Source organism: Hypanus sabinus, unplaced genomic scaffold (genome assembly GCF_030144855.1).
Source record: "Hypanus sabinus isolate sHypSab1 unplaced genomic scaffold, sHypSab1.hap1 scaffold_2545, whole genome shotgun sequence".
NCBI lineage: Eukaryota > Metazoa > Chordata > Chondrichthyes > Myliobatiformes > Dasyatidae > Hypanus > Hypanus sabinus.
The window spans coordinates 5,914-28,774 of NW_026780671.1; the positions used below are offsets into that span (position 1 = coordinate 5,914).

General features: G+C 50.2%; 1 protein-coding gene across 3 annotated transcripts; it reads left to right on the forward strand.

Moving 5' to 3' along the window:
- The first annotated feature begins 2,328 nt into the window (after positions 1-2,328).
- Positions 2,329-17,397, forward strand: LOC132388030 (peripheral myelin protein 22-like). Of its 3 annotated transcripts, none has more exons than XM_059960375.1 (5): positions 2,329-2,351; positions 10,635-10,728; positions 11,571-11,676; positions 14,539-14,679; positions 15,852-17,397. In XM_059960375.1, the coding sequence occupies exons 1-5, from the start codon at positions 2,344-2,346 to the stop codon at positions 16,013-16,015; spliced, it is 513 nt and encodes a 170-aa protein (XP_059816358.1). In that variant the 5' UTR covers positions 2,329-2,343; the 3' UTR covers positions 16,016-17,397. The 3 variants fall into 3 exon arrangements, with proteins under 3 accessions (XP_059816358.1, XP_059816359.1, XP_059816360.1); XM_059960376.1 differs by lacking the exon at positions 2,329-2,351 and adding an exon at positions 9,438-9,558; XM_059960377.1 differs by lacking the exon at positions 2,329-2,351 and adding an exon at positions 9,537-9,558 and having other exon boundaries at positions 10,632-10,728.
- The last annotated feature ends 5,464 nt before the right edge of the window (positions 17,398-22,861 follow it).

Below are 22,861 nucleotides of genomic sequence, written 5' to 3' on the forward strand. Positions count from 1 at the left end.
TGAATGGAAGGAGATGACATTGTGTACGGAGAACCAGGGGAGATCAACATAGTCTGTGGGCATCAGAGGTAGATGGACTTTCTTTATGGGGAAAGGAGCAAGATCAAAATTGTGTATGGGGTTGGAAGGGAGATGGACATTGTATATAGGGAACAGATGAAGATTTGTCATTGATTATGGGAAGAATGGAGCGTGATCAATATTGCAAACAGGGAATGAAGGGAGATGGACATTGTATATGGGGAATGGAGAGAGATGGACATTGTGTATGGGAAATGGAGGGAGATGGACATCATGTATGGGGAATGGAGAGAGATGGACATTGTGTATGGGAAATGGAGGGAGATGGACATTGTGTATGGGGAATGGAGGGAGATGGATACTGTGTATGGGAATCAAGGGAGATGGACATTGTGTACGGGGAATGGAGGGAGATGGATATTGTGTATGGGGAATGGAGAGAGATGGACATTGTGTATGGGGAATGGAGGGAGATGGACGTTGTGTATGGGAATCAAGGGAGATGGACATTCAGTACGGGAAACGGAGGGAGATGGACAATGTGTACGGGGAACAGAGGGAGATGGACATTGTGTATGGGGAATGGAGGGAGATGGACATTGTGTACGGGGAATGGAGGGAGATGTACATTGTGTACGGGGAACGGAGGGAGATGGACATTGTGTACGGGGAACGGAGGGAGATGGACATTGTGTACGGGGAACGGAGGAAGATGGACATTGTGCACAGGGAACGGAGGGAGATGGACATTGTGTACGGGGAAAGGAGGGAGATGGACATTGTGTATGGGGAATGTAGGGAGATGGATATTGCATATGGGGAATGCATATGGAGATTGCGTATGAGGAATGGAGGGAGAGGAACATTGTGTACCAGGAATGGAGGGAGATCGTCACTGTGTACGGGGAATGGAGGGAGAGGGACACTTTACCGTAAAAGGAGGATGATCGACAACTGGTAAGCAGAAATGTTTAGTTTAATTGGGCTCTTTGTTGAGCATAGACATCATGTGTGCCTGTCCGGAGCTCAACTGTTCTATGCTCTATTGTGTACGTTCTGTGCTTGTGTCCAGGACAACATCACAGGTTTTCAGAAGGCTCCTCTCCAGGCAAATGAACTGGCTGCATTGGAGGGAGAGTCAAGATTGTTTTACACCATTTCCAGTACTGAAGTTTAATGGGGAGTGAAATTACTCTGTCCATTCGCCCTACACAAAGAAAACACAATAAATATATATACATAAATTTGCTTGTACTCAGATTGTTTGTTGCACTCGGCACAGTGGTGACTGGCAGGAAATGATAAAGTGGTGGTAGGGGTGTGGAGTGGAGGGTTAGTGGGTGGAGCCTTACTGCTTGGTGAAAGGAACTCTTTTTGAGTCCGTTGATCCTTGTGTGGATGCTATGTAGCCTCCTGTCTGATGGGAGTGGGACAAACAGGGTGGGTGGGATCCTTCCTGATATTACTGGCCCTTTTCCGGCACTTTCTGTGTGTATGTCTTTGATGTCAGCTTGGCTTCTGCTGGCGATGCTGGTTATCATTTCCACACCCTGTGCCCACCCACCGCCAGATTTCCCTCTGACAGACACGTGGTTATGACCATGATGCTGGGGTTTTGTACCCTGACATACTGTAGGACCTGAAGCAATTCCACTCCTCGAAGATGGAGAGGGGACCCTCCTCAGAGGGGTGGGCAGACAGCCACACACCCATCATGTGTTGCTACAAGCAAGTGCCGGCCCAGTTCAGGGTGTATGGCTTACAGACCAGGGTTGAGCAGTGGATCCACAAGGTGAGGGAGCTCCACACTGATCGGGCACAGAGGGGGAGGAGGATTAAGGGACTATGTGGAGTGGCAAGAGAGTTGAACGCCAACTAAGGGTAAGGGGAGAGAGAGTACCACACCAATCAAGGTGTGAGGGAGCTCTGCACTGACTAGGGGAGTGAGTGAGGGAGCTCCACACTGAGGAGGGTATGGTGAGGGAGCTCCACACTAAAGGAGGAGACAATAATGTATCTTTCAACCAACTGGAGCGGGGGTGAGGGAGGCATCTCCAAGACAAAGGAGGGAGGTAAAGGGGGAGCTCGATGCCAATGGGGTGCAGTGAGGGGACTTACATTGTGGGGAGGGGGAAGAATGGAAGCTCCATGTCAATGAGAGGGACACTGTGGGAAGGCCGGTGAGGGAGCTCTGCACTGTAGGGGTGTTGACCTCTGTTTCACTCCCTCTCCCTTTTCCTCCACCTCTCCCCCTTCTTTTTCCCACACAGAATTCTGGTGATATCCCCTTGGACACCAACGAACTGTGGCCTGGCTTGTTGAATGGGTCGGTGAGTCAGCCCTTCTCTGATCACTATCCCTCCTCCAACCCTATCCTCCTCCTCCCCAGACCAGTCTCCCTAACTTGAGCCAGGGATCCCCAGCAAGGGCTGTCCACAATCACCCCTCAGAAGTTTACGAAGTTGGCATGTTCTGATCAATAACTCCAATCCCTGTGTGGGCAGATTTGGCTCTAACTCCACCAACTGTGGTGGGCCATATCAGAGTACAGGAAAGAGATAGGGAGCATACTGATGTAAGACCATAAAACCACAGGACAAAGCAACAGAATTGGGCCAACCAGCCCTGGTTGATTTATTACCCCTCTCAAACCCATCCTCCTGCCTTCTCCCCATAGCCTTTGGTGCCCTGACTGATCAAGAAGCTATCAACTTCCACTTTAAAAATACCTAATGACTGGCCTCCATGGGCATATGTGGCAATGAATTCCACAGATTCACCTCCTTATCTGTGTTCTAAATGGGAATCCCTCTATTCTGAGGCTGGTCCTAGACACCCCTTCCATAGGAAGCATCCTCTCCACATCCACTCTATCTGGGCCTTTCAAAATTCGATAGGTTTCAATGAGATCACCCCCTCTTCCTTCCAAACTCCAGCGAGTACAGGCCCAGAGACAACAAACACTCCTCATACATTAATCCATCATTCCGAATCATTCTCGTGAACTCCTCTGGACCCTCTCTAATGCCAGCACATCCGTTCTTAGCTAAGGGCCTCACTGTCATCCAATTGACAACAACCTTCTCCTCAACGTCACTAAAACAGAAGAGCCGGTTATTGGCTTTAGCAAGGTGGTGACCCGTATCTGCCTGTCCACATCAGCGATGTTGAGTTCAAGAGGGTTACTCAGCAACAGTCTCTCTTTGGTTGGACCATGTAGCCACCACAATGAAGAAAGCTTGAAACAACTCTACTTCTTCAGGAGGCAAAGGAAATTCAGCAAGCCCCCGTCGAATCTCTCCAGTTTTTATCAATGCTCCAGCCTATTTGGATGTATCATGACTAACCCCACCCAGGGAAGCGGCGAGTCTCCTATCACAGTCTTGACCTGTACGTGAGCGAAGGGAAGGTGATGTGGCAGATGATGTGTGTGTGAACCATCCAGGGAGGGTTCCCATCTGAAGATGGCAGAGAGGTATTGCAGATTGTGCAGTTGGAGCAAAGGAAATATGGAGGGCAGAGAGAGATTGAGAGAGAGAGAGTGAGTGAGACAGAGGCACAGAGAGATGGGTGAGGGAGAGGGGGGAAGAGAGGGTAGAGGGGAAGAGAGAGGCACAAGGGAGGGAGTGAGGTACAAGAAAGAGGTGGAGATAGAGAGGGAGAGACAGAAGGGAGGGCGAGAGCAAAGGAGTGGGGGAGAGAAGGAGTGGGAGAGAGTGGGAAGAGAGAGGCAGAGAGGGGGAAGAGGGGGAGGAGGAGAGAAAGAAGGAGGGAAGGGGAAGTAAGTTGGAGGGGAGAGAGGCAAGAGAGGGTAAGAGAGTGAGAGGGAAGAGAGAGGGTGAAGGGGGATATAGGGACAAAAGGGAGAGAGGAGAGAGTGGGTGAGACGGGGAGACAAAAAGGGGAGGAGAGGGAGAGAGAGAGTAGGAGAGAGGTGGAAGAGAGAGTGGGGAAAGAAGTGGAAGAAAGGAGAAAGGGTGAGAGGGGAAGGGGAAGAGAGGAAAGGGTGAGAGAAGAGTGGGGGAATAGATAGAGGAGGGGAGAAGTGGAAGGGGAGGGGGATATGGGGGGTGAGACAGAGATGGGATAGGGGTATAGAGTAGGAGAGGTGGAAGACAGCGTGGAGGGGGAGAGAGTGGAGCACAAAAGGCACAATGAGAGTGGAAGGGAAGAGGGAGGAGGCAGAGAGAACAGAAGGGGAAATGGGAAAGGAAAAGAGAAAGTGGAAAGTGTAAGGAGGAGAGATGAGGGGGAGAAAGTGACAAGGAAAAAGAGAGGGGTGAGAGAGGAGAGAAAGAGGGGGAGAGATGAGAGAGGAAAGAGAGAGTGGGAAGGGGGTACGAGTACAGAGAGGTGAGGTGAGAGGAAAGGGAAAAAAGGGGAGGTAATGAGAGAAAGAGGGGAGAGAAGGTAGGGCGAGAGGGAGAGGGGAGAGAGAAAAGGGAAAAGACAAGAGAGATGGAGTTGAAAAGAGATGGGGAGAGAAATGGTAAGGGGGCAATTAAAGGAGGAGAGAGAGATAGACAGAGAGAAAGGGGAGAGAGGAATGGAGAAGGAGGGGAGGGAGAAGGGTAGAGAACAAGTCAGAAAGGAGAGGAAGGACAGAGAGGGAGGGGGAGAAAGGGGGCAGAGAGAGTGGTGGAAGAGGGGTCAGAGAGGGGGAGATAAACGGGAGGGGGAAGGAAGAAGGGAGATCAGGAAAGAGGAGGAGGGAGGGGAGTGGGAGGAGCTGCAAGTGAGTATAAGGAGCAAAATCTGCTCAGTTGAGAAACAACCAACCCAATTGTTCCAACAGCCAGAAAGACAGTCCCCATGGCTCTGGGAGGGGTCCCTGCCTCTCTACCTCTGTAACCCCTACACTCCCCGTCCTCCTGTTCATGTGGAGTTGGTTGTGAAGAAGGTGAATGCAATGTTGGCATTGATTTCTAGAGAAATAGAATATAGGAGCAGGGATGTGACATTGAGGCTCTATAAGGCACTCGTGAGACCACACTTGGAGTACTGTGTGCAGTTTTGGGCTCCTTATTTTCGAAAGGATATACTGACATTGGAGAGGGTTCGGAGAAGATTCACGAGAATGATTCCAGGAATGAAAGGGTTACTGTATGAAGAATGTCTGGCTGCTCTTGGACTGTATTCCCTGGAGTTCAGGAGAATGAGGAGGAACTCATAGAAACATTCCAGATGTTAAAAGGCCTGAACAGATTAGATATGGCAAAGTTATTTCCCATGGTAGGGGAGTCTAGGACAAGAGGGCATGATTTCAGGATTGAAGGTCCTCCATTTAGAACAGAGATGTGGAGAAATTACTTCAGTCAAAGGGTGGTAAATCTGTGAAATTTGTTGCTACGAGCAGCTGTGGAGGCCAAGTCATTGGGTGCATTTAAGGCAGAGATAGATAAGTTCTTGATTAGTCAAAGCAACAAAGGGTATGGGGTGAAGGCAGGGGAGTGGGGATGACTGGAAGAATTGGATCGGCCCATGATTGAATGGTGGAGCAGATTCGATAGGCCAAATGGCCTACTTCTGTTCCTCTATCTTATGGTCTTAAACACCCCATCCTTCTGTTCAAAGCCCTCTTTTGCCTCCACACTTTCTCTGTAACCTCCTACACTCTCCATCCTCCTGTTCATTGTCCCTCTCTAACTCTGTAAGCCCAATGATCCCCATCCTCCTGATGAAACCCCTCCCTATCTGCGTAACAGCTCTGACTGACACACACCCTCTTCTGATTACAGATATGACGCTCAGTGATGTGAGAGATTTTGAGAACAAACAAATTCAGAAAACAAATCAGATAATCGCAACTCCCAAAAAATTAGGTGTGGAAAATGTCGGGAGTGTGTGATGGGACGGTGTGGAGGGAGCTTCACTCTGTGTCTGACCCCGGGAGTTTGTGATGGGACGGTGTGGAGGGAGCTTCACTATGTGTCTGACCCCGGAAGTGTGTGATGGGACGGTGTGGAGGGAGCTTCACTCTGTGTCTGACCCCGGGAGTGTGTGATGGGACGGTGTGGAGGGAGCTTCACTCTGTGTCTGACCCCGGGAGTTTGTGATGGGACGGTGTGGAGGGAGCTTCACTCTAAGTCTGACCCCGGGAGTGTGTGATGGGACGGTGTGGAGGGAGATTCACTCTGTGTCTGACCCCGGGAGTGTGTGATGGGACGGTGTGGAGGGGGCTTCACTCTGTGTCTGACCCCGGGAGTGTGTGATGGGACGGTGTGGAGGGAGCTTCACTCTGTGTCTGACCCCGGGAGTTTGTGATGGGACGGTGTGGAGGGAGCTTCACTCTAAGTCTGACCCCGGGAGTGTGTGATGGGACGGTGTGGAGGGAGATTCACTCTGTGTCTGACCCCGGAAGTGTGTGATGGGACGGTGTGGAGGGAGCTTCACTCTGTGTCTGACCCCGGGAGTGTGTGATGGGACGGTGTGGAGGGAGCTTCACTCTGGGTGTGTGATGGGACGGTATGGAGGGAGATTCACTCTGTGTCTGACCCCTTTTTTTTAATTACAAAATCCTTTATTACAAATATTGGTGCTATACAATATATACAAAACAGTGGCAAACACAATTACTTTACTACAAATAGACAATAGACATTACACCAGAATGTTGCCATCTCTATCCACGATAGCATTTACACCCCGCGGAGCCCAACGGTCTCAAAACTCCTCTAAGGTCGCCGTAGACTGCGCGTGTTCTTTTTCAATATTTACCCGGGCACGAACATACCCCCTAAACATTGCCAGGCAGTCTGCCCGTGGAGATCCTCCTGCCACATGTTTCCAAGACCCTCAGATGGTGGATTTCGCTAGCCCCAAGAGCAAGTTGACTAGGACATCCTCATCCCTCCATGCCCCCTTCCTTACTGGATATAAACAGGGTGGGGCTAAAATGCAACCAGAAGGTGAGAAGCAGCCCACGCAAATACGCAAAAAGAGGCTGTAGCCTCGCACAGTCCATGTACATGTCGTACCCGGTCTCCTCCAGCCCGCAGAAGTGGCATGCAGGTGGGAGATCCATGTACAAACTAAAAAACTTATTGCAGGGCACCGCTCTATGCAATACCCTCCAGGCGAGATCCCGGGAGTGTGTGATGGGATCATGCTGAGGGAGTTTCACTCTTTGTATGAAATCAGAATGTGTGGATGGGCTTCCAGACAGGAGGACAGGATATCTTGGGGAACTCCATAGTCTCCGTAGTGACTCCTGCCAGTGTTGGAACAGTGACAAGAAGCCAGAATCCCTGGCCCCACCAGACCGACCTTCTCCCACTCTGTCTCTGTCGAGGACAAGCTGCTAACTTCTGACCGGGATGAACCTGATTCATGAGATTTTGTCCAGCCCAGAGCTGTCACTCAGAGGAGTGACCTGGACACAAGGTTGGGGGATGCAGTACAAGGTCGCCGATTCACACCACCCCCTGCTGCATTTTACATGTCCTTCGATCCTGCCTGCAATGGCGGTGGAATTCTGGGATTCTCGTCCCACCATCCTCCAGCAGTTCCGCTGAGGAGGGGGCCTGGTCCCAGAGACAATGATGGCTGCTTCTGCATCCAATCAATCCAGGCTCCTGACAAAGAATATTCCCACAGCTCAGAATATCACCTCTCCCAGGGTCTGACTGCAGAACATTCCACAATTCCAATTCCTAACATGGAGTATCTTCTGCTTCGAGTGCCCCAGAACGGACGACCCCTGGACTGCTGTCCCAGTGCTGAATATTTTGTGATCCACTGTGTTGGGGTTTCACTTCCAGTGACCCAGGGGCTTATTGCAGTCTCTAAATCTTTTATAAGTCTGAAATTCCCTGTGACTTTTTAAATGTTTTAAGAATTACTTGCCTAATATTAAACCGGTTTCATTAAAAATAAAACAAACTGTGTGTACGCAGCTTTGTATCTTGTGTTTGGGGAGGGGGGCAGACCAAAAATGGAAGTAGTGGGCAGTGGCCACACACTCTACCAAGTCACCTACCCACAGCAACGATCCAAACAGCGCTGACAGAGGCCAGGGAACACTTTCCAAGATGACCTAAGGAAGACCTAAATTATAAAACATTGAATAGGTTCAGATGTTAGTCCCTGGAACGTAGACGACTGAGGTATGCACAATTATGAGGGATATACAGAGGGTCAATGCAAGCAGGCTTTTCCCACTAATGTTAGGTGGGACTGGAATCGGAGGCCATGAGTTAAGGGTGAAAGGTGAATAGTTTAAGGGGAACATGAGGGGAAACTTCCTCCTTCAGTGGTGTATGTGAGCAAAGTTCAGAAAAGTTTGGCTAGGTACATGGATGGCAGGGCTATGGGGGACGATGGTCTTGGTGTGGGTTGATAACACAGCAATGTTTTGGGATGAAAGAGAAATGGTAACAGACTCCCTCACACACCATCCCCCATAACACACACACACACACACACTCTCTCTCTCTCCCACCCGCACCCCCCCCCCCCCCCACCGGCCCAAGGCTGGTTCTATGACCTACTGACACCATTTCCCTCCTCCCATTGTTCAGCCATGTCTAAATTTAGTCTGGTCGGGACAGGGTGGTTAAAAATACTCCAGCAGGAGGGGCAGGGGAGAGGGAGGGAGGGAGGATATGCGTCCAGCAGGGTGGGGTGTGCGGGAGTGATCATGTGGTAGATGGACAGGAGGGTGGGAGGGAGACAGAGAGAGTGTAGAGAGATGTGGAGGAGAGGGCAGTAGAGAGTGTGGGGGGGGGGAAGAATGTGTGTGAGAGAGAGAGAGAGAGAGAGAGAGAGAGTGACTGTGTGTGAGTCACAAATCCCCACAATACAGGCACAGACCTTTTAGCCCTATGTCTGTGCTAGCCATCGACACATTTCCTCTCACTCAATCCATCCCTCCCTCTTCCATCTCTGTCCTCTCCTTCTCCGCACCTATGACTATTCTCTGAGCAAAAATCTATTCCCAATCTTTCTCCCTCTCTTTGACTACACAAACAACCTACCATCCCCCTGACCCTCCTCTCCCCTCTCTCATCCCCTCTGACCTTCCCCTTCCCATACACCCTACCATCCCCTCTGACCTTCATCTTCCCATAAACCCACCTATCACCTTTGACCCTCACCCACCCACACCTCCTCCTTCCCCTTCCATCCCCTCTGACCCTCCACCTCCCATGCCCCTCCTATCTGCTCTGACCCTCCTCCTTTCATACCCCTCCCATCCCCTCTCATGCCTCCTCCTCTCAACCTTCCCCTCCCATTCCCTGGGTCTCCCCTGCAATACCCCTCCCCCTCTCACCTCTCCCTCCCCTCTTTCTCCCTCTCTCTCCTCTCTCTCCCCTCTCAGTTCCTCCCTCTCCCTCCTCCCAACAACCCCCAGCCCTCCCTATTTGTGCAGTACGTGCCTGGGTCCGGGTGGAGTGTCTCGGTGCAGGATTAGTCCACACACCCAGTCCCAGAGGCGGATGTGTGTGTGTGTTGGCACGGTGACGAACTCCCCACCTCCCCTCTGCTCAGTATATCAGGCAGGACGTGTGCCCACAGCAGCTTAGTCCTGGAGTGAGGGTGAGAAAGAGAGAGGGGGAGAAAAAGAGGGGGAAGGGGGGAGAGAGGGGGGAAAGGGAGAGAGAGGGGAAAGGGGGAGGGGAGAGGGGGGAAGGGGAGATAGAGAGGGGAGAGGGGAGAGAAAGAGAGGGGAGGGGGAAAGGGAGAGAAAGGGGAGAGAGAGAGGGAAAGGGGAGAGAGAGGGGGAAGGGGAGAGAAAAAGGGGGAAGGGGAGAGAGAGGGAGATAGTGTGTGAATGAGATCTAACGCGAGAGATAGAGGGGACCATAGGAAAACGGAGAGATGCATACATACAGAGAAAGGGAGAGACAGACAGAGAGAGGGTGAGAGGGAGGGAGAGAGACAGACAGAGAGAGAGTGAGGGAGGGAGAGAGACAGAAAGAGAGTGAGAGGGAGGGAAAGAGACAGAGATACAGAGAGAGAGTGAGATGGAGGGAGAGAGAGAGCAACAGGGAGACAAAAAGAGAGGTGAGGGGGAGAAAAAGGGATGCAAAGAGAGGGGAGGCAAGGAAGTGACAGAGAAAAGTAGAGGGTGTGTGGGAGAGTGAGCTGAAGAAAGAGGCATTGGATCAGGAGATAGGGAGAGGGAGAGGGAAGAAAGAATGAAATATTAGAAGGGAGAGGCAGACAGAGAGGCAGTGTGAGAGAAGAGGGTCAGAAGGAGGACAACGTGGGCAAGGGGGGAGAGAGGTAGAGACTGAAAGAGAGAGAGATGTACAGTTACAGAGAGGGAGAAGGATGGGGGTTGGAGAGGGAGAGAATGGGGTGATCAGCCCACCGGAGCTGTGGGGTACAGGAGGGTGCTCTGGGGGTGAACAAAAGGATGGTGTGTGCTGTGAGGGTGAACGTGAGGGTGCTCTGGGTACAGGAGGGTGCTGTGAGGGTGAACAAAAGGATGGTGTGGGCTGTGGGGGTGAACATGAGGGTGCTCTGGGTACAGGAGGGTGCTGTGAGGGTGAACAAAAGGATGGTGTGGGCTGTGGGGGTGAACATGAGGGTGCTCTGGGTACAGGAGGGTGCTGTGGGGGTGAACAGGATCAGAGCCCCCCCCTCACTGTGTGATGTTTTGACAGCAGCCTGTCAGTCCTCAGGATGTATCTACTCCTACCATCTCTGCTCCTTTTCCACATCGTCGTGCTGGTGATACTGTATACGGCCACGATCAGCAACGTAAGCATTGGACGTAGAAGAGAGAGATTCACTCTGAGTCTGACCCCAGGAGTGTGTGATGGGACGGTGTGAAGGGAGATTCACTCTGTCTGACCCCGTGAGTGTGTGTTGGGACAGTGTGGAGGGAGAGTCACTCTGTCTGACCCCGGGAGTGTGTGATGGGACAGTGTGGAGGGAGATTCACTCTGTCTGACCCCGTGAGTGTGTGTTGGGACAGTGTGGAGGGAGAGTCACTCTGTGTCTGACCCCAGGTGTGTGTGATGGGACGGTGTGGAGGGAGATTCACTCTGTCTGACCCTGTGAGTGTGTGTTGGGACAGTGTGGAGGGAGAGTCACTCTGTGTCTGACCCTGGGAGTGTGTGATGGGACGGTGTGGAGGGGGATTCACTCTGTGTCTGACCCCGGGAGTATGTGATGGGACGGTGTGGAGGGGGATTCACTCTGTGTCTGACGCCGGGAGTGTGTGATGGGATGGTGTGGAGGGAGAATCACTCTGTGTCTGACCCTGGGAGTGTGTGATGGGATGGTTTGGGGGGGGGGGGGGGGGTTTCACTCTGAGTCTGACCCTGGGAGTGTGTGATGGGACGGTGTGGAGGGGGATTCACTCTGTGTCTGACGCCGGGAGTGTGTGATGGGATGGTGTGGAGGGAGAATCACTCTGTGTCTGACCCTGGGAGTGTGTGATGGGATGGTGTGGAGGGAGATTCACTATGTCTGACCCTGGGAGTGTGTGATGGGATGGTGTGGAGGGAGATTCACTATGTCTGACCCTGGGAGTGTGTGATGGGATGGTATGGAGGGAGCTTCATTCTGTGTCTGACAGTCTTCTCCCCCTCCCGAAGGCGTGGTTCCATTTTCACAACGGCAACGTCTCCGGTCTCTGGTTCCACTGTGCATACAGTGAGAGGGATTCGCAGTGGGCTTGCAGCAGCACCAAGGTCTCCACAGGTGAGGGTGAGCCCGGAGCACCTCCACTCCTCTGACCTGCGGGGAAGGGGGGTGTCAGATTCACCCTTCTGCTTCCCTTCCCCATCCTGGGCAGACAGAATCCTTCCTCTGAACTGAAGTGCAACGATATCAGAAATTGGGACAACCTTGTCCACACCAAGGGTTGCAGAACGGGGAAGTGAGAGGCAGTCCATGAGTGTGTGCATGTATCTGTGTGAGTGAGTGTGTGAAAGAGAGTATGTGTGTGTGTGTCTGTCTGTCTGTCTGAGTGAGTGAGTGTGAGTGTGTGTGTGAGTGTGAGTCTGTGTGAGAGAATATGTGTGTATGAGAGTGTGTGTGTGAGAGTGTGTGTATGTGTCTGAGAGTATGTCTGAGTGTGTGTATGTTTGTGAGAGTGTGTGTATATTTATATGTGCGTACACACGTGTGTATGTGAATGTGTGGGTTCAGGTGGACAGGTTTTCATAAGTTAACAGAAGGCACAAGGACACAGCGGGCTAGAGATCGGTTACAGATCTGGATGGAGGTGTGGATGGTGTAGAAGATTGCCCAAGGACACAGCGGGCCAGAGATTAGTTACAGATCTGGGTGGAGAAATGACAGATTCAGTTTAACCTGGGCGAATGTGAGGTCAAATTGTGCAGAGAGATGTAGATAGGTTAAGTGAGTGTTCAAAAGATGGGTACAATGTTGGCAAATGTGAGTTCATCCACTTTGGAAGAGAAAAAGGAAGATCAAATTATTATTTAAATGGTAAAAAAATACTGTTGTGTGTGCAGAGGGACTTGGAAGGGCTTGTGCATGAATCACAAAGGGCTGGTTTGCAGGTGCAGCAGGTATCAAGAAGACAATTAGGATGTTGGCCTTCATTGCCAGAGGGATTGAATTTAAGAGCAGGGTGGTTATGTTGCAACTGTACAGGGTACTGGTGAGGCCGCACGTGGAGTACTGTGTGCAGTTCTGGTCTCCATACTTGAGGAAGGATATCCTGGCTTTGGAGGCGGTGCAGAGGAGGTTCACCAGGTTGATTCCAGAGATGAGGTGAGATTGAGTCGCCTGGGACTGTACTCACTGGAATTCAGAAGAATGAGAGGATATCTTATAGAACCTTATATATAAAATTATGAACGGGATAGATAAGATAGAAGGAGGAAAGTTGTTTCCACTGATTGGTGAGATTTGAACTGGGGGACATAGCCTCAGGATTTGGGGGAGTAGATTTAGGACTAAAATGTGAGGAACTGCTTTTCGCAGAGAGTAGTGAATCTGTGGAATTCTCTGCCCTATGAAGCACTGGAGCTTACATCAGTAAATATAAGGTTGGATAGATTTTTGCATAGTAGTGGAATTAAGGGTTTTGGGATCTTATTGAATGGTGGGCAGGCTTGATGGGCTGGATGGCCGACTCCTGCTCCTATTTCTTATGGTATTATGTTCTTAAGTGTGAAGGGTCAGGGCACAGTGGCAGGACCTTTAACAGTATTGATATGCAGAGAGATCTCGGGGTCCAAACCCACAGCTCACTGAAAGTGACGGCACAAGTAGACAAGGTGGTAAAGAGAAGCATGCGAGACATTTGCCTTCAGCGGTCATGACGTCTCTGAGTACAAGAGCTGGGAAGCCACATGGCAGCTGTAGAAACGACAACGAGTGCAATGTGACTTTTGATATCGAATAGTTAAAAGCCTCATTAGAGTGGATGTGGACAGGATGTGTCCTGTGGTGACAGAGTCTAAGACCAGAGGACACAGCCTCAGAATAGAGGGGCATCCTTTCAGAACGATGAGGAGGAATTTCTTTAGCCAGAGAGTGGTGAATCTGTGCAATTCATTGCCAGAAACAGCTATTGAGGCTGAGTCATTGGGTACATTTAAGGCAGAGGATAATAGATTCTTTCTTTGTCAGGGCTTGAAAGGTTCAGGGATAAGGCAGGAGTATGGGGTTGAGAGGGAAAATGGATCAGTCATGATGAAATGGCCGAGCAGACTTGATGGGTCAAAAGGCCTAATTCTGCCCCTATAATTTATGGTCTTATGGTCAGGTCACACTTGGAGTATTGTGTGCAGTCCTGGCCATCCCATTACAGGGCAGCTGTTGAGGGTGCAGAAGGGGTTCACTGGGATGCAGCCTGGATTAGAGGGCATGCGTTGTTTCCTCTGGAACAGCACAGGCTGAGGGAGATCTGATAGAGCTTTTTAGGATTATGAGAGGCGCAGATAGAGTAGACAGACAGTATCTGTTTCCCCAGGGTGGAAGTGCCTTATATCAGGGGGCATGTATTTAAAATAGAGGGGGCAGGTAATTTTTTACTTAGAGTGTGGTGGGTGACTGGAATGTGGCCCTCTCAGAGCCAAAGCACCCCCACTACCCAGGTCACACTCTCTTCTACTGCTACCATCAGGACCCACACCACCAAGTTCAGGAACAGTTACTACCCCTCAATCATCAGGCAGGAAGTACAGGAGCCTCAGGACCCACACCACCAGGTACAGAAACAGTTATTACCCCTCAGCCATCAGGCAAGAGGTACAGGAGCCTCAGGACCCACACCACCAGGTACAGAAACAGTTACTAACCCTCAACTATCAGGTTCCTGAAGTGGTGTGGATAACTCACTCACATCAACTCTGGACTGGTTCCACAACTTTCAAGGACTCTACAATGCTGTTGTCCATGTTATTTTCTGCATTTTGTCTTCTTTTGCAAATTGGTTGTTTGCCTGTCTTGTTTGTGCTTGTTTGTGTTTGTCCTTCTCATTGACTCTGTGGTATTGCTTTGTCTTACTGTGAATGCCCAGAAGAAAGTGAATCTCAGAGGTGTATATAGTAATTTTGATAATAATTTGCTTTGAACTCTGATCAGAGTGGCTTGGCGCAGTGCAAGGTTCGATGGTGCTCGTCTGTCTCTTCTGCAGTGCTTCCTTCCTCATCTTCGCCTGTCAACTCTACAGCCTCAGGAGAGGCAGCCTCTTCTACCTCACCGCCATCTTCCAGATCTTTGCAGGTGAGAAGGGGGGGTGGGGGGGAGCGTAACACACCCTCAACGGCCCTGTCCACCTCACCGACATCCTGAAGGCTTGCTCCTCACTCTCTTCCTGCCAGAAGCTGCCTCTTCTCCAACAAATGTCTTTATTCTCTCATAAGCTTCCTCACCATTCTGTCTGACCTCTCGTATGCTCCCTCACTCCTGATGGCTCCATACAATCCTTCACCACTTTATACATTGTCTCATTCCCAATTTATGTTCGATCACAGCTCCATTTGCTCGCTCTTCCCTCGAATACTCCTTCACCACTCTACACACTCCCTTCTATCTAGTATATGATACCTGGCTCATCCATGCATATCCTTGCTGTTTGTACAGACTCTCACAGCTCATGATGCTCCATCTCTATTCTGTATTCTTCCTCTCTGCTCCATATGCTCCCTCACTCCTCATATGCTTCCTCATTCTGGTCATAGGTTTCCTCACTCCTTATATGCTTCCTCATTCTGGTCATAGGTTTCCTCACTCCTTATATGCTACCTCATTCTGGTTTTATGCTTCCTCACTGTTCCATATGCTCCCTCACTTTTTGTATGCTTCCTCACTCCTTATATGCTACCTCATTCTGGTTATATGCTTCCTCACTGTTCCATATGCTCCCTCATTCTGGTCATATGCTCCCTCACTCTTTGTATGCTTCCTCATTCTGGTCATATGCTTCCTTACTGCTCCACATGCTCTCTCACTGCAAACTCTTTCACTATAATGTACACTGCCTCGCTCTCCACAGATGCTCCCTCACAGCCTGTTACTCTCTCTCCCTCCTTCATCAGCTCCTTCCCAACCCCATCATCCCCATGGATGCTCCCTCCCTTGCTCTCAGTATTTCTCTCAAATAGGACCTTCACTTTGCCACGCTCATATACAATCCTTCACACCTGTCTTAAACTTCCTCTCTTCTTAAACATTGTTCCTACCCATGTCTTCCCTCCCATAACTTTCCCTCCTCTCCTTCCCTCCCCAATCTCCCTCTCCTCCATCCTCTCACTCGCTCGCCTCCCTCCCAGTTCAGAGACATTCAGTCGACCACCCCTCCCTTCTCATCGCCCCACTCTCCTCCCATGCCCAGACTCCCTCACTATCCCTCTCCTCTGAAATTTTTCACTAACCTCCATCTCTCTCCCCCTCAGGTCTCTGTGCAGCCTCAGCCTCCTTGATGTACACCCTCCACACAGAGGATATCCATCACTCAGCTGAGGGAGTTTTTGGCTACAGCTATGCACTCTCCTGGGTGGGCTGCCCCCTTACCCTGGCCAGTGGGATAATGTACCTTCACCTTCGCAAGCTGCAGTGAGTGAGGGAGAGGACTGCAAGGGGAGGGGGGGGACAAGAGTTGGAAGGAGGAGCCTGGGTTGTGAGGGAGTGCCTCAGTATCCAGGAAGAGGAATGAGAGGGGGGATCTCTTGAAATCTATCAAATATTGCAAGGCCGAGATAGAGTGGATGTGGAGAGGACGTATCCTTTGGTGTGCGAGTCTAGGACGAGAGGGCACATTCTCAGAATACAGGTATGTCCATATAGAACCAAGAGGAAGAGGAATTTCTTTAGCCAGAGGGACTGAATTTGTGGAATTCATTGCTACAGACTACTGTGGAGGCTGCCATTGGGTATATTTAAAGAAGGGCTGATAGGTTCTTGATTAGTAAGGACGTCAAAGATTACGATGAAAAGGCAGGAAATGGGGTTGAGAGGGATAATAAATCAGCGCGGACTCAATGGACGGAATGGCCTAATTCTGCTCTTATGTCTCATGGTCTCATCAGGAACGCCAGGGGGATTTTAATTAGCTGAGGAAGGTGGGCAGAGGAATGGCAAATGCAGTTTAATTGTGATCATTATGAGGGGTTGCGTTTCGGGAAGACAATCCATGACAGGATTTTCAAAATGACCGGCAGGAGTATTGTGTTCAGTTCTGGTCACCCTGCTGTAGGAAAGATGCCACTGAGCTGGAGAGAGGGCAGTGGAGATTTACCAGGATGTTGCTGGGACCTGAGGGACTGAGTTATGGAGAGAGGTTGGACAGGTTGGAACTTTACTCCTTGGGGCATAGGAGACTGAGGGGTGACCTTACAGAGGCATATAAAACCACAAGGGGCACAGGTAGGGTGAATGTGTACAGTCTTTCCCCCAGGGTTGGGCAATCAAGAACCAGAGGGAACAGGTTTAAGGGGAGAGAGATTTAATAGGAACCCGAGGGTAACTTTTTCACCCAGAGGGTGGTCCGTCTATGGACCGAGCTGCCAGAGGAAGTGGTTGAGGCAGGAACATTAACGGCATTTAAAAGGCACTTGGATAGGTACACTGAGGTGTAGGGGCAGTCTGCAGGACACTGGGAGTAGCTGGGTGGGCAATGTGGGGTAGTAAAGACAGGACAGGTTAAAGGGACTATGTACGCTGGGAGGGAAGGGTTTTACAGACGAGGACAGGACACAGTCAGCCAGCATAAACTGGACAGTCTGAATGGCCTGATTTTGTGCACCCAGAGCATGCAACCTTCCCAGAACGTCACCAACCAGGAATCTGCCTCGGTTTTCCGATAGGACCAGTATAACATGAATGGGCCTTGCTCCCCTCCCATTCCACTGGTCAGAAGCACCCCCCAGTGGATTGGAACATAACCATGCCCCCCTTTCTCCCACATTGTTCCCCAACCCTCCCCCTCACCCCCTGTACATATTTCAAATCTCTGGTCAAGACTCAATGGGCCAAATAGCTAATTCTGCTCCAATATCCTCTGGTCTCAGGCCATCTCACCTTGCTAAAAGCTTGACTTAATAAATAAAAGAGGCAAATAAAAGTCCAACTGAGTTGATTCTCAATTAATTTCTTGTTCCCAGTCTCCCCTGCTGATGGAGAGGGGATCTCCTGGCAGAGGCTGGAAATGATTGACACACTGCTCAGGTGTGGGGGGGGGGGGGGGTTGGGGGTGCGGGAGACAGTTAATCAAAGACCCTGAACAGCTTTGGAGGGTGCAATTCTGGGTTAAAGTCCACAGGAAGTTCTGAAGGAGAGCGGTAGACAGTTTATAGATTAATCACACAGAGGGAGATGGGGAGAAAGAGTGAGAGAGACAGAGGGAGGTAGAGAGAGGGGGAAGGGAGCAGGAGGAGAAAGAGAGAGAAAGAGAGCAAGGGGAAGAGAGAGAGGTAGAGGGAAAGTGAGGGAAGGGAGTGGGGAATAGGGAGAGAGAAGGAAAGAGAAATAGAGAGGTTGGGGTAAAGGAAGGGTGTGTGGAGAGAAAGAGGGAAGGGAGAAATAGGTGGGTGAGAGAATGGAGCTGGATAGGAGGAGGGAGAAAGAAAGGGAGAGAAAGAAAAATAGAGGACAAGGTAAAGGGAGGGAGGGGAAGAGGGTGAATGCTGAGAGGGAAGGGGTGAGGAACCAAGTGGGAGGGAATGGAGTGGAGACTAGGTTTGGAGAGAAAGGAGGGAGAAGCAAAGGGAGAGAGGTGGAGGGAGGGGTGAAAAAGGGAGAGGTAAAGTATAGCATAGCATGAGGGAGAGAGAGAGGGTTAAGCAATTCACAAGCAGTCTTGTGGATTTTGGCAAGGGGGCACCACCCTCCACATCTCCCACTTGTTCTGAAGACGTTCACTTGGAGGTGGGGAGATAAGAGCCCAGGGCACGGAGTTCCAAGTTCAAACTCAATGTCACCTGTCAGTTTGTGTGTTGACCCATGACTGCTTTAGCTGACCGGGTTTCCTCCCACAGTCCAAAAGCCGACTGGTTAGTTACAAACAGTCCTGTGATTAGACTCCAGGTAAATAGCTGAGTCGGTGGGAGGCACGGCTTAGTGAGTCTGAAGAACCGACTTCACACAGACACTCAAAATAATTAAATCAAACCCACACTCCTTCTCCCAAAACCAGAACCATCAACGCCTCCTGAAAAGTGGCATCTGAGCAGCGATGGGAACAGAACCAGTGCTTGGGTGACTGCGCCCACGTTTCCCAGTGGGACAAGCCCTGGGATTCCACACATGGAGGGTTAGGATGTAGAGAAGATTTGAGGGTGAACACATACACGTGTTTGCCCTCATGTTGGGTGAGACAGGATGTAGACCAACATCAGTAAGACCAAAGAATTGATTGTGGGAGGGATCAGCAATGCAAAGGGTGAGCAGTTTCAAGTTCCTGGGTGTCAACACCTCTGAGGATCTCTCCTTGATTAATTACAAAGACACAACAGGTATTTTCCATGAGGAGTTCGAGGAGATTCGGCAGGTCACCAAAGACACAAATTTCTACAGTGGAGAGCATTCTGACCGGTTACATCACTGTCTGGGATGGAGGGGCTACTACACAGAATCAGAAAAAGCTGCAGAAAGTTGTAAACTCAGCCAGCTCCGTCATGGCACAAACCTCCCCAGCATCAAGGGCAGCTTCAAAATGTGATGCCACAAAATATTGGCACACATCATCTCAACACCCAGGACAGGACTTCATCACCATCAGAGAGGAGGTACAGGAGCCTGAAGACACACACTCAACGATTTAGAAACTCCTTCTTTCCCTCCGCCATCAGATTTCTGGATGGACAGGAGCCCATGAACACAACCTCACGAAAATTTACATATCCAACTGTAATTTAGAAACAACAAAACACAGAAAACCTACCACACAATACATAGAAAATAGGTGCAGGAGTAGGCCATTCGGCCTTTTGAGCCTGCACTGCCATTCAGTATGATCATTGCTGATCATCCAACTCAGAACCCTGTACCTGCTTTCTCTCCATACAAGCCCTTCGGCCCACAAAGCTGTGCCAAACATGTCCTTACCTTAGAACTACCTACGCTTTCCCATAGTCCTCTATTTTTCTAAGCTCCATGTATCTATTCAGGAGTCTCTTAAAAGACCCTATCATTTCCACCTCCACCACTGTTGCCAGCAGCCCATTCCACGCACTCACCACTCCACGTAAAAATTTTACCTCTGACATCTCCTCTGTACCTACTCCCCAGCACCTTAAAACTATGCCCTCTCATGTTAGCCATTTCAGCCCTGGGAAAAAGTCTTTGACTATCCACACAGTCAATGCCTCTCATCATCTTATACACCTCCAACAGGATACCTCTCATCCTCTGTCACTCCAAGGAGAAAAGGCTGAGTTCACTCAACCTATACTCATTAGGCATGCTCCCCAATCCAGTGACCCAGGTTCAATTCCCATCGCACGGTAGTGTCACGGGTAGCACAATGTTTACAGTACAAGCGACAGAATTTGATTCCCATCTCATGGTAGTGTAGAAATGAGTACCAGCGACCCAGGTTCAATTCCCATCACACAGTAGTGTAGTGGTTAGCACAATGCTCCACAGTACCTGCGAACTGGAAGGAAGACAGAGATATTGAGATTGGGTACAGAATAACGAGTGAGAGAGGAATTTATGACAGTTGAGAGAGACAGACAGACAGACATAGGAGAGATAGAAAGGGGAGAAGACCTCTTCTCTTTTTTCCCCACTGCTGCTGAAGGGTCGCAGTCCAAAACATTGACTGTTTACACATTTCCATAGTTCTGCCTGATCTGTGGTGTTATTCGGCTTGTGTTCCTACGGATTTCCAGCATCTGCAGATTTTCCATGTCTCTTTCAACAGAGGCTCATCAGAGTATGAGAGGGCCATGCAGACGTTGGGAGAGAGAGGGAATCTGCGAGAACAGTGGCGGAGCAACAAGGGGTCAGGCCTACCGCAAGGAAACTGCCCATGCACAGATGGCTGGAGGGAGGGTAAGAGGAATGCAGGGACAAGGACTGGGAGAGAGGTAGAAGAGGAAGTGGGTTGGTGTGAGAGAGGGAGTAAGTCAATAGGGGTATGAATGGATGGAGAGAGGGTAGACGGGGCAGGGGGAATTGGAAAGGAGGATGACAGGATAGAGGGAGGAGGCAAAAGTGTGGAGATATGGGGAGGGGACACTCTCCTCAGTAACTCTGATACATTCCCCTCCCTCACTGCAACACGGGTGACAGTGGGCACAGATATGAAGGGGGAACCGTGACTGATTCCACAAACTGTTCTCAAAGAAAAGAATCATGAGCTGCAGGCATCTGTCATATTGAAAGCCTATCCTAAAATAGATTTCCATTGTATATTGGAAACACAATCTCCTGATTACCACTCGTTCACACATGCAGAGGTTTAACCCTCTCACACACTGTTCCCCATTAACACAAACACCCCAGACTGTTCCCTACAGCAGAGATTCAACCTTCTCACACACCATTCCCAATAAACACACACACACACACTGGACAGTCTGCTCCTTGTTGGAGATGTTTAACCCTCTCACACACTGGACAGTCTGCTCCTTGTTGGGGAGATTTAACCCTCTCACACACCGTTCCCAATAAACACAGTGACAGTCTGCTCCTTGTTGGGGAGATTTAACCCTCTCACACACCATTCCCAATAAATACACACTGGACAGTCTGCGCCTTGTTGGAGATGTTTAACCCTCTCTCACACCATTCCCATTAACACACACACATCGTGCAGTCTTTTCCCTGTCAGAGATTCAACCCTCTCAGACTATTGCTCATTAACACACAGAGGACTATCTGTTCCCTGTTGACAATGTTTAATCCTCTCACACACTGTTCCCCATTAACACGCACATACGCACTCACTCACACCAGACAGCTTTTTCAGTCAGACGGGTTTAAACTTTTCACAAACCATTCTCCATTAACACACACACTAGACAGTCAAGTCTCTGTCAGAGTTGTAACCCTTTCACACACCCGTACACTGACCAGTGTCTCTCGGGGATATCTGTCTACTGACTGGTGTCTCCAAGTCCCTCTCCCTCAGGGGTAGGTCCGTAAACTCTCTCGGTCCCTCTCTTACAGGGGGAGATCTGTACACTGACCAGTGTCCCTCAGTCCCTCCTTCTCGGGGGGGGGGGGGGGAAGATATGTTCACTGACCTGTGCCCCTCACTCTCGGGGGGAGATCTGTACACTGATGAGTGTCCCTCCACCTCTCTCTCTCTGTGGAGATCTGCACTGACCAGTGTCCCATTCCTCTCTATCGGGGGGGAGATCAGGAGGGTGTCTCAAGTCCCCTCTCTCACAGGGAGATCTGTACACTGACAGGAGTCTGACTCTCTCGGGGTGAAATTGTTACGAGTGTGTTTGCAAGCTACCATCCCCTTTGCCAGCTTCCTGTAACAGTCTAATTCAGACTTGGTTCGACGTCTCTCTGAAACCAGCTGAGCAGAAAGACGGAAACTGACTATAGTTCCAATAAACATCAATTATATCCACTGGGGACATACAACCTACAGTGTGGTAAGACCCAGAGGGTTAGTGACAGGACAACACGGAGGAACTTTAGTGTCTGATCTCCAGAGCTAGTGGCAGGACCGTGTGTAGGGAGCTTCACCGTGTCTGATCCCAAGGGTTAGTGACAGGACAGTGTGGAGCTTTAATGTCTAAACCCAGGATGTGTGATTGGACAGAGCTTCACTCTGTCAGACCCCAGGAGCATGTGATGGGATGGTGTGGAGGGAGTTTCACTGTGTCTTGATACAGGAGTGTGTGATAGGACGATGTGGAGGTAACTTTACTCCACACTTTTCCACGTTCCCCGTATTGGAACCACACTGGGAGAATTACGCAGTTATAATCAGTTTCCACTGTATCAGACCCACACGTGAGGGTCATGTTTTTTGACTTCTCCAGTGAATTCAACATCTGCCCTGCTCTGCTGGGTGAGAAGCTGACAGTGATGCAGGTGGATGTCATGAATTATTGATTACCTGACCAGCAGACACAGTACGTGCACTTGCAACACTGTGTGTCAGAGTGGTCAGCAGCACTGGGGCTCCACAGGGGACTGTCCTGTCTCCCTTTCTCTTCACCATCTACACCTCAAACTTCAACTACAGCAGAGTCTTGCCATCTTAAGTTTTCTGATGACTCTGCCAATAATTGGATGCATCAGCAAGGGAGATGAGGCGGAGTACAGGGCTACAGGAAACTTTGTCATATGGTGCAAGCAGAATCATCTACAGCTTAATGTGAAAAAGACTAAGGAGCTGGTGGTGGACCTGAGGGCTAAGGCACCGGTGACCAGTTTCCATCCAAGGGGGTCAGTGTGGACATGGTGAAGGTTTACAAATACCTGGTGATGCAAATTG

Bases quoted from the DNA above. Each gene is read 5' to 3' on its own strand.
- LOC132388030 (XM_059960375.1), top strand. The intron at 10,729-11,570 runs GTAAGCATTGGA...CCCCTCCCGAAG, and splicing joins ATACGGCCACGATCAGCAAC to GCGTGGTTCCATTTTCACAA. The intron at 11,677-14,538 runs GTGAGGGTGAGC...AACTCTGATCAG, and splicing joins CAGCACCAAGGTCTCCACAG to AGTGGCTTGGCGCAGTGCAA.